The sequence below is a fragment of the Pieris rapae genome, chromosome 2 (assembly GCF_905147795.1).
Source record: "Pieris rapae chromosome 2, ilPieRapa1.1, whole genome shotgun sequence".
Taxonomy (NCBI): Eukaryota; Metazoa; Arthropoda; class Insecta; order Lepidoptera; family Pieridae; genus Pieris; species Pieris rapae.
The window spans coordinates 507,007-518,077 of NC_059510.1; the positions used below are offsets into that span (position 1 = coordinate 507,007).

Here is an 11,071-nt window from a genome sequence, read left to right on the forward strand (position 1 = left end):
CATTAGTAAAGTTCGGGAAAGAATTCCAAGGACAAATTCCTTTAATTCATATAAAATAATTATTAGCTGACTAGTGTGAGTCATTCTGAGCATTTACCATTAACATAAAGTTACAAGATAGAGATATATCGTCAAAACGAAGAAGACATTGGTTTTTTATTACTGTACCGAAATTATTGTTGAACACACCTTTATCTAATTATAGATTATTGGTATTATTTACTATTATTATAAACATTATAATTGTTAATCGTACCCTTACTGTCGTTTTTATGAGATGGATCGTTTAATACTTAATACATTAAACTTAAACAAATGGAACCAGTGGCTCATAAACTAATTATTTCAATTTTCTCCAAAAATAAGCTAAAATATCCTCGCCAAGCACATAATTACACACTGACGCTCACACTCGGTTTATAATAATATACAAGAATAGCTATTTATAAAAATAAAAATTTATGACTTATGACCCTAATGAACCCAAGTGAGGTCACTTCCCAAAAAGAGAGTGGCGGAGAGTTTATTGCCAATTCTTCTCTACCGTTCTACACGATTGATTTGAGCACTGACAGTAAATGTAAAATTAGAAGCTTTTAAAATGTTCCTAAATCATTTTTTTGACGTTCATAATAATTATATATTGTGTTACATCAACAAACGATTTTGACTTTGACTTTCCCAAGCCATTATTAAGAAATAAGATGTTACCGAGGTCACGGGAAACAGTAAATATAACTTGTCAATAGTCAAGTGACAGAACGTTCTATACGTTCAGATTGCCAAATTAAACATTTTGATGTCACAGTCAAATGTAACTAACTATGATTTGAGAATCAAATCGATTGGGATTTCTGCACCTACTTAAAAATTAAGCAGTTTAGATAATTTGTTATAGAATTTTCGTAAGCGTTTATATTATGGCTTATTTAGTACAGCCAGATTATGTGAAGTATGTCTGCAGTTGCGGACAAATGAAACCGATTACTAACTTGTATTTTTGTCGTCATTGCTTAAAAATTAGATGTGGATTCTGTATATGTCATGAGGTATGTTTTTTCTTCATTTTCTGCAATATTAAGTAAAAACAAATTATTCATGTTTTGGAAAAAGTGACAATGAAAAGCGAATTATCAGCATTATTTATTATATGGCAGTTCTAATCCATTTCATTAATGTTTCATGTTTATGTCCTTATTATCCACTACAGTAAAATTCTCCATAACTTTCAATTCATGTATCTTAATTATTTTGTTAGGTTGACTCACATTACTGTGCAAACTGCCTGGAAAACATGCCTTCATCTGAAGCAAGACTGAAGAAGAACCGCTGCAGTAGTTGTTTTGATTGCCCAAGTTGCTTTCATACATTATCAACCCGCGCTACTATGGTCCAGCCTAGACAGGACCCTGCCTCTGGTGATGCTAAGGTTGAGAATAAGCAACCAAAGAAAATGTACTATTTGTCATGTTTTAATTGTCGCTGGACATCTAGGGATGTTGGAATACCAGACCAACCTGTTGGTGAGTTAGAAGTATTGTTTAAACAGAGAAGAGCATTTATAGCTAACCTACCTAATGAAAAACACTATAGTCACAAAACGTATTTATGCTGGCTAATAACAAACAGTTCTTTTACTCACTCCACTGGCTCTGCAACCCTTGTTTTAGAGGCACACAACACTTTCAATTGTTGACAAAATGAATTATTTGATGTTGGTATTTTTTATTGAGTTAGTATTATTTTCTGTATCAAACTATAATTAAAGTTTATGTGCCAAAAAGTTTGGAAAAAAAGTAGTAAAACATTTTAAAATGTTATTTAGTTTTTAATAAATAATTTTAGAATTTAATATAAATAATTATTTATAATTTCAGCATCTGGTGGTTGGCCAGAAAGGGTAAACCCATTTGCAAATCGGTTTGCACAATTGATGGAATATTATAAGGCTATAGCACAGCAAGAGAAACAAGAAAAACTTGATAAAGAAAGAAAGAAGTTTGCTATCAGAGGAAATTATATAACTCTTACTGTAAGAGCTTTGTACAATATTATTTTCCATCACATTTCTTAAAAATCACTTATATATTCTTTCATTCTTTAGATAAAATTGGATAATGATTAAACAGCTGATGTCTATCTATGCAGTTGCAGACTTTTTCTAGAAGGTATAAGATAGACATTTCTGTTATTAATTATTTTTCCAAATTTTCCAATATTTTTTAATTCCTCTGCTATTGTTGTTGTGCGTCTTCCTTGATGGACAATCTAATAGAAAATGAAGTTTTTGATGTGAACTAGTACTCCCAAAGTGCTCCAATATTCAAACTCTCAAGTATACATCTATATTATAACATTACAGGATAAAACAGGCCTGACTGGTGCCATGGCTCGAAATAGAGCCGGTATGCCATCAAGTGAGAGTACTTCTAGTGCAATTGCTAACTTTGTGCCAAGCCAGGCCACGGAGGAAGTTGAAGAATTGCCAGATGACTACCACACCAAGGAGGTTAACTTAAAGATGAGTAAGTTATTCCTCTTTTTTATGAATAAGAATTTAAGAAGCTTTGCAGAGTGTTGGGGCCAATACCAATTTAGGATTAGATTAGGAAAGAGTATATTATATCTTGTATGTTTGAATAAATGCACCTAGTATAGTAGTAAAACTGTATATCCTTTTCAAACAAAGACATAATATTATTTTGTAATTGTCGTTTTTATTAGAAAGAAAGAAAAATCCTTTCCCAATGAAAATTGTTAACTCTGGAAACTATGTGATAATATAAATGTTAAAACATTTAGTGTAATTAGTAATCATTTTGAATAGTATCTTTATGGTTTCAGTAACAACAATGCCACAACGGCTAGCTTCGCCAGAGTGGCAAGCCCAACAAGTATCTCGTTTACAACCAATTGCCCGTCCTCTGAGTGTGAAAAGAAGTCAGCGTTGCAGGCAATGTGACCACAACCTTACAAAGCCTGAATATAATCCTGGATCTATTAAGTTTAAAATTGAGTTGCTTGCATTGTAAGTATTTTTGGATACATTACATTTGTTAATTGTTGAAAAAGTGCAGCTTCCTGTAAGTGAAGATTACAAAAAAGATGTAGAGTATTACCAAAATTTTTGCTTTTAGCTATCATGTTCCAGAAGTTAAGATTATCTCATATGAGACAATAAAGCCAGGTGTTACATCTGCATTGCTGCTAAAACTGACAAACCCAACAGCTCATGAAATGCAAATACAACTTATACAACCAAATGAAGTGCCTGAAATTGAAGAGAAAGAAGAACCTAAGAATATTGAGAAGTCATTGGAGAAATCACTAAACTTGGAAAAGGTTTGTTCATATCCTTTAATGCAAGTATTACAAAATTAATAAGCTTTTAAAATTCCTACTTGTGTTAAGAAAAAATTACAGTATAGGGCTAAATGCATATCCATAATTACTGTTCAACTACTTTGAATTGAGAAAAGTTTTAGGGAAAGGAATTCGTTGAACTTTGTAAGCTTGAATGTCAATATAAAATAGTTCTATAATTTTGTTCAGAGTTCAATAGAGCTATTGTGTAAGATTTTATGGCGGTGCATTTAGAATATGATTTAAAACAATCTTAAGGACAGAAGGAGATTTTAAATCCTTAACAAAATAATGTTTGAAATCCTTGTGCTTTTCGTGAGTTGGCCTTGACCAATCTAATTTTTTTTCTTCAGGACATGTCTTGGAAGTCTGTTGTGGAACGCAAGCCAATTTTGCCCTCTGCAATAAAAGTGAATAACCCAGAGCTAACCTTTACCCTTGCTCAAAGAGATGATGCTGCCGAGTATGATGATGATTCGCATCATGACACCAATGAGTAAGTAGTTCATTTTTTCTAAGATTTAATAGATATGTACTTCAGCTAGGTATATAAAATATTTTAATAATATGATTTGTATTAATGTGGCTTAGTGATCATTGAAATTAGAAATGGTCTTAGTTCACAGACGGAAAGATGGAACAAAGAATTATAATTGATAATCAATGAAAATAAAACAGTTATATTATGTATTTGTTTGGTTTTATAGCTATTTGAGGTTCAAACACATATATGCAAGAATATAAATTATTTAGGATATTGTACATAGATGCAACTTATTTAAAGAGTTACGTCATTTCAGCATAATACTCTGGAGGAAATCCAACAAGCTAGCACTTCGTCTGCAACTGACAACAGATGAGAATGTCAAAGTGGGTCTTCCAGCAGTGGCTGTGATTGCTTTACAATACACATATCGAAACACAGTTCCACCTACTTCCACTCAGCCCAGAGACCACACCCTCTACACCACAGTCACCATAGATCTTGGAATTGTTTCTCAATAGTAAAAACTCTTTAACATAATGTTTTATAATATAAAGTAAAGAAAATATATACTACATGATTATATAATATGTTAAGGTCTCAATTAATTTATTGCCATGGCATCTTTTAGTTGAATAAGACTGATAATGCTCGCTGAGTGATATTTATTTACCCATTCCTAGATTAACAACATTTAAGGTTTTTAATTAAAATATCTTGAGATTATTTCCATTAAACTAAATTACACTTGCATTTTAAGAACAAGTATTTTTCTTTTGCTGACAATATAAAATTGATATTAAAAAGCTTTTAGGTTAACCATTTGCTTGTGTTAATATAAATGCAACGCATAATGAACTTATTAAATAGGTGCTACAAGTAGTTGTAAGTTTTATGCACTTTTTCATATTCTAGTCTTAAGATTTTTTTTACCTTTAACAGCTTTATCACATTTTGGTGGACTTATAAATGTCAAAAAAGTATTATTTATTTTAATGTATGTTTAACAATAAAGAATATCTTATGACATAGTAACATTCACAACAAATACAGGTATTGCTTAATTACTAATATTGTTTCATTAAATGTTTAAAACATCTCATCCCAAAATTTGTATAAATCAGTTTTATTTATGCTAAATTATTTGAAGAGTTTAAATTTGTTTTTATATTTCCTGTCCTTGACAACTTGTTTCACTTATAGAGATTGTAGATTGCATACATTTAAAGTTGCATAACATTTAATTTTGTTATGAAATATCTATGGCCTATAAAAATAATGAAAGAAGTTTTTTAACAAATAAATTATTATTGTATTGCACAAACCATCACAGTAAATTCACGTCAGGTAAAACATAATATGGCATCTCAATAACATTAATGTTATTATTGCACCAAAATATCCCATTTGAAAAACTAAAATAATATATTTGTGTATAAATGCAGTCTTGACTTTTTCATATATTCTACGTTTTTGTACAATCCTGTTCTACTTGAGACTTGGCAGAATAAATAACATCGTTTACACCTACACCATCATAACTACTGCCAATTAAAGAAATGGGCAAATTCTTTTCACTAATATATTGCCTTATTGTGTCTACTCGTTCATAATGACCAACAACATATTGTGGGATACATTTATGGAGTATATTAACATTAAAAGCTGATGGATCTTCATCAATTTTCAAAATTGATTTAATTTCTTTCATTGCAATATTAAGAAGACTATCCTTTTTTACATTTTCACCGAACTTCTCTTCAAACCATCTTCCACCCAGCATTACTGTTAAAACTGTCCCATTTTGATCAGGAATACAGCAAGAGTCAAACACAACACCTAATATAGGTGAATTCTCAATTGGTGGTATCAAAAACCCAAAAGCCGGAGTTATGAGTGGTTTGTTTGTTGAAAAATATAGATTAACTATGCCTACAGTTACAAACGGTATATCACTTAAGTTCTTAGATAGGTCAGGATGTTGCCGTTCAACTAATCTAGATAAAATATGAGCTGGTATGGTAGAATAAACATGATTAGCTGAAATGACTTCCCCATTACTTTGTTTAAGTTTTACCAAACTTGAGTCAACAAATTCTATTTCCTCAACTTTAGTATTAAATTGCATGTTTACATTGCTATCTTGTAAATAGGTTTTGAGTGTAATTGGGAATATTTCAAGGCCCCCACGTATAGTATACACACTCCACTTTTCTTCTTTTGCTGCTTTAGCTAGTTCGGTTAACTGTATATCATCCGGTATTTTTGTTTTGAACATTGATTTCATTAAACCCTTCATTACCCCACCATAGTTTTGTTCATACTCAAACAATGTTTTCATTAGGAATTTTACAGATATTTCCTTAGCATCACCAGCACATATGCCACAAATCATCGGGGAAATTGCATAGTCTGCTATTTCTCTACCAAATCGGCGATCAACAAAATTGTAAATAGAGTCGTCTTTCAATTCTTTGTAAGGCTGTTTTAAATCGTTAAATACTGCATAAATCAGTGGTTTTGAAAATGGTTCATTTTTTTGGAAGACCCCTTTGAGGCTAGATGGAAGAAGATGCAAAGCATTGTTTGCAAAGATCATTCTGTTTTTTGCAGCAGGATGATCTGGTCTAATTGGAGATATGTGTTCACTGAGCCCTAAATCTTGCATCATATTTAAAGTATTAAGACCTGTGATGCCTTTCGGGCGAATGGTTCTTGGCCCTTGTTCAAATAAGTAATCTTTAGTGCGAATACTTTTTATCCATCCTCCGCATTGATTTGTAGCTTCGAAGAGAAAAATTTTAAGTTTATTCGAGTTGTTTGCGTTATTTTTCAACAAATAATAACCTGTGGAGAGCCCTCCTAAACCACCGCCTAAAATTGCTGCCATTTCGATAGTCTTTCATTTATTATTAACAAAGACCCTACTTTTATATTTTTTTAACATAGGAACACTTACGGCAAATAAACACAAGAACAGGTGTTTCAATAGTGATTAGAGATAACTGATAAAAATGTGAAGAAACAAAACTGAAAAGTTGAAAATTGAAATTTGAAAGTGACAATAAAAACAAATGACATATCACACAAAATAAAATATTGTGACAGTGATTAAAGACATACATAAAACATATACATAGGGCTACTATGATGAATAGCTAATAGACAAAAAAGGTCTATACTATATTATGCTAATAAGTATGATTATTTTACCTATGACGTATTAGTAGGGGTGGCCAAAAGGGGATTTCGGGATTTACTACAACGTGATAGATTATTATACAGGGGGATAAAAAATCGTCGATAAAGTTTAATACTTGCGGCTGCATGCATGCCTGTATTCGTTTATAAATATTAACTATGATTAATATTAACATATACAATAAAATTTACATTAGAAACCTTTGAACAATGTGTAAATATTTTAGAATATCAGCGAAGTAAACCGGTTCTTTTAGATGAAGATTTTTTAAAGCATTGTGACTGAGCTAATCAGTAAATTAAATGAATCATTAAAAAAATATTATTTAAGGCGAATCCCTCCAGATAATCGCCATATTATGAGACATTACGTCTAGGACATAAAGATGAACCATATAATCCGTCGCGCTTCAGTATATCAAAATGGCGATTCCTTTTTCGCACATTCTAATAACGACCACTAGTTTGCGTCACATCCAAGTCGTAAGATTTTCAAATTGTCAGTCAGTAAATCTTAAGATCAAAAAAGTCTTAAGATCCTCTTAGAAAATCTGACGCGCTGACCACAATGCAAACTATCAGATTAACATACGTTACTAAAAATACGTAAGACATGCTATCTGATGCGCTCGAGTATGTCCATGGCACAGTTTTTTTTACATTGTTGAAAATCTATAGCCCCTCCCCCAACCGATGAAAATGTATAACATTTTTTTCTTATAATTATTTAAGCTTCGCAACCCAATAGGTCTCTATGACGCTCGAGTAAATCCCCATGTAGCATCGTGAGCCCGTACTACTCTTAACTCTACTATATAGAGTATCTAAATGAGATTGAAAAGTATTTTTAGTTTTATATTGCTGTAAATAGGCAAATTCGTTGCAAATAAAATAAATATAATATAATTCATACCCCAATTTTCAGTGTAAGAATTATTTAGTAACTCTTCTAATTTTCAAAACCTATTGCGTATATGGAGCGAAGCGTATGATTGGGTTACAGTTGTGGTGTCGAGAACTGATAATGAATTTCAATTTCATACCCATTAAACACTTGTTGCGTTGACAGCTTTTTGCGATTATTTGAACAAAAACCTATAGGGTGAAAAATATAATATTCTTCAAACTTTGTTGCACAAAAATAATTTATTTTTTAGTGACCGTGAAATATAAAATTGAATTAAAACTAGTAAGTACTTCTTGATGCATTTTATATTTTGTTGAATAAAATACAATATTTTGTCTCACAGAATGAAAGGCTCACAACTAACCACAATAAAAGATATTGAATCTCATCTGTCATAATTCAGATTTCGAATTTGGCACTTATTTTCTCAAAATCAGTTTTTTGTACAATAGATGCTCCATGACTTTTGTAACCGTGTAGAAAAACCTCGATATAAAGGGGTTGACAATGTTCTGAGCCCTTTCATATTTTCCGGAACCTTTAAGATGAATGGTGATCGTGCCAAATTGTATGAAAAAAAACTTAAAACCGCGGAATTTAAATGTTTAAAACTAATCAGTAAAATAGATAATCTTAAACTAGATAATACATTTGTATCAAAGCTGGAATTACCTCATAAAATACCTAGTGAATTCAGAAGTTATTTTAAATATATTATAGGGACTGCTGTGGTTGCCTTTATAGGCTTTATTCTATCCTGGATTTTTAATCAGCTCTATACTGAGAATGTAAGTTTAAAGCTATTGCTTATTTTCTGATTGCAGCAATGCACCATAAGGTATTTCCTACGAAAAAATGCAGCTGTCTCACAATTAATTGAGTGGATATTTGCAGGACTGCATTCTTCAACTGCCATCGTCGTCTAAGTCTCTCTTTCGACCTCCAGAGGACTGTTCCATGTGCATAGACATAAAGAACGTCACGAGATTATCAGATATCACCGCCGAGGAATTTGAGGAGCTGTTTGCGTATACCACTAAACCTGTCATTGTGACCGATGCTACGAGAGATTGGAGGGCGATTGAAGTAAATATAAATTATAACGCTTTTTTCTATTTTTACGCTGGGTTCTGTAAGATGCTTCAACAGCTTACAACTGTTATTTCTCGTCTTCTTTTATAATGTTCACCATATACGGTCATCACTTATGGGTGCCGATAACGCGTTCTTATTCGAGAAGAGCGTGAAGCTATCAACCAGACCTGATCGTACTATCTGCTCTCCCTATCATTTCACTATTTTTTTTGTGGCTGAACCAGCTTGATTTTCGTATGCTTAGCCAGAAAGAAAAGTCATTCTAATTTACTATTTTGAACCGTATCTGAAATTTACAGGAGTTTAGCTATGATTTCTTCGCACACTTTTATCTAAACGAGAAGAAAGGAAAGAGAATCAATGATTGCTTCTATTTTGCATATAAATCTGGTTTGGATTCTCTAGAAGAAGTGTTTACTATGGATGAGAAACGCGCCAACCTCTCTGGCGAACCGTGGTATGTTGGTTGGAGCACCTGTTACGATGAGGAGATCAGAAAACTGAGGAGTTACTACAGCCGACCTTACTTTTTACCAAGAACGGCCGAAAGTGACATGGTCGATTGGATCTTTATGGGAGGACCTGGACAAGGGGCGCATATGCATGTAATTACATTGTTTTTACTAAAGAATGCCATAACTTATTGCCCGTAGGGTAGGTTTTTTCGGTTTTCACATAAAACTTTGACGGAAATAATAATTATGTTGAAAGTTTAATTAGTAATTCTCTTATCTACGTGAAACAAATATCCAATGGTGAAGTTGGTATTCTGTGAATTAAAGCCAGATAACGCCATCTAAAGTAAGTAGGTACTATCAATAGCTATAGGACGTGCTACAAAAACGTAATGGAGATTGAGTAATACCCACGATGGTAGATTCAAATCTGGAATATGTCTTAGATTTCATCTCCATTTCAATTCTCAGGTGGACTCAGTGCGTCACATATCGTGGCAGGCACAGATTCGCGGTCGCAAGCAGTGGGAACTGGCGCCGCCACCCGAGTGTTTTTACTGGTGCGACTGGATCACTTTTACTGTGGAGCCAGGGGAAATACGTGAGCGATTAATTATGTATTGTATTAAATTGTATTGAGTTTAAAGCCTCATGGGGCTGACGTATTTTCGATTCTTAACTATTTCTCTTTATGGGCAGTTATACAAACCAAAATAAAAGTTTCGACACGAATCGATCACGCCACGGAAGTTGCATTCTAGTTATCAAATTAACATTATGATAGAAAAGAATTAATTTTTTTTATAGATATTTCTTGGCACTAATTAAAACTGATTTCAGTGGTGGTGGACACAAATCGCTGGTACCACAAGACTACAGTCCTTCCGGGAGACATCAGCATCACCATTGGAGCCGAATTTGACTGATATCTTTATATTTTAAAACCCTCTTATAATTGTAATGTCCATGTAACTTTTATTTGCGATAACAACTGTTACTAAAGGAATGGATTTCAAAAAAAATTAAAAGGCCGGTATCACACCCGTCTCAGCATTACTGCATTCCATGAACAGTGTTGAGCACTTTATTCTACCTACAAGTGCGCCCTTGGCCCCTTCAAATATCTAGCTACATTATTGTTTCTGCTACTTACATATGTAATATAAAACTAGCTCTTGAATCTCTGTATTCTGATGAATATCACATTAAAATTCGTAGCATGGCGGGATTGGGAAAAGGCTTTTGCTAAAAAAGGGCACACAGAAATCTAAAAGAATGTTTTAAGTGTTTAAGTATGTCTTCACAAGGCACTTTCTTTTGCGAATTGTTGAATCGACTCCCGAAGAGATTTTTCCTGAGAGATACAACCTTTAACTATTCAAATTAAGAGTGTACTCCTTTCTTAAAGGCCGCCTACGCACCCATTAATCGGTGTCCATAGGCTACGGTGTCTGCCCTTTATGGGCGTCCCGTACATTTATTTATCCACATATTATATATTTAAAAAATATTATTAAGTGTACTACTTTTTATAATAAATATAAGAAATGATTCTTTAATAAAACA

The 11,071-nt window shown here is 32.7% G+C and overlaps 3 protein-coding genes across 3 annotated transcripts; 2 read left to right on the forward strand and 1 right to left on the reverse strand.

The window, feature by feature from the left end:
• The first annotated feature begins 798 nt into the window (after positions 1–798).
• Positions 799–4,914, forward strand: LOC111004063 (dynactin subunit 4). Its single transcript, XM_022274897.2, has 8 exons — positions 799–1,049; positions 1,259–1,523; positions 1,878–2,032; positions 2,363–2,525; positions 2,845–3,028; positions 3,138–3,342; positions 3,717–3,859; positions 4,164–4,914. The coding sequence occupies exons 1-8, from the start codon at positions 921–923 to the stop codon at positions 4,366–4,368; spliced, it is 1,449 nt and encodes a 482-aa protein (XP_022130589.2). The 5' UTR covers positions 799–920; the 3' UTR covers positions 4,369–4,914.
• On the reverse strand, positions 4,498–6,885 carry LOC111004064 (protoporphyrinogen oxidase). Its single transcript, XM_022274898.2, has one exon. The coding sequence runs from the start codon at positions 6,735–6,737 to the stop codon at positions 5,313–5,315; it is 1,425 nt and encodes a 474-aa protein (XP_022130590.2). The 5' UTR covers positions 6,738–6,885; the 3' UTR covers positions 4,498–5,312.
• A 1,615-nt stretch (positions 6,886–8,500) lies between these two features.
• On the forward strand, positions 8,501–11,064 carry LOC111004051. Its single transcript, XM_045633322.1, has 5 exons — positions 8,501–8,743; positions 8,850–9,041; positions 9,350–9,655; positions 9,977–10,106; positions 10,346–11,064. Exons 1-5 carry the CDS (start codon positions 8,501–8,503, stop codon positions 10,429–10,431), a joined length of 957 nt encoding a protein of 318 aa, XP_045489278.1. The 3' UTR covers positions 10,432–11,064.
• The last annotated feature ends 7 nt before the right edge of the window (positions 11,065–11,071 follow it).

What these genes read in the sequence shown, in the direction of transcription:
- LOC111004051 (XM_045633322.1), top strand. Translation starts at nt 8,501, where the DNA reads ATGAATGGTGATCGTGCCAAATTGTATGAAAAAAAACTTAAAACCGCG. An exon ending in GAGATTGGAGGGCGATTGAA is followed by an intron (nt 9,042 to 9,349) that starts GTAAATATAAAT and finishes TGAAATTTACAG; the next exon opens with GAGTTTAGCTATGATTTCTT. An exon ending in GACAAGGGGCGCATATGCAT is followed by an intron (nt 9,656 to 9,976) that starts GTAATTACATTG and finishes TTCAATTCTCAG; the next exon opens with GTGGACTCAGTGCGTCACAT.
- LOC111004063 (XM_022274897.2), top strand. Translation starts at nt 921, where the DNA reads ATGGCTTATTTAGTACAGCCAGATTATGTGAAGTATGTCTGCAGTTGC. An exon ending in GGAGGTTAACTTAAAGATGA is followed by an intron (nt 2,526 to 2,844) that starts GTAAGTTATTCC and finishes TTATGGTTTCAG; the next exon opens with TAACAACAATGCCACAACGG. An exon ending in TCGCATCATGACACCAATGA is followed by an intron (nt 3,860 to 4,163) that starts GTAAGTAGTTCA and finishes ACGTCATTTCAG; the next exon opens with CATAATACTCTGGAGGAAAT.
- LOC111004064 (XM_022274898.2), bottom strand. Translation starts at nt 6,737, where the DNA reads ATGGCAGCAATTTTAGGCGGTGGTTTAGGAGGGCTCTCCACAGGTTAT.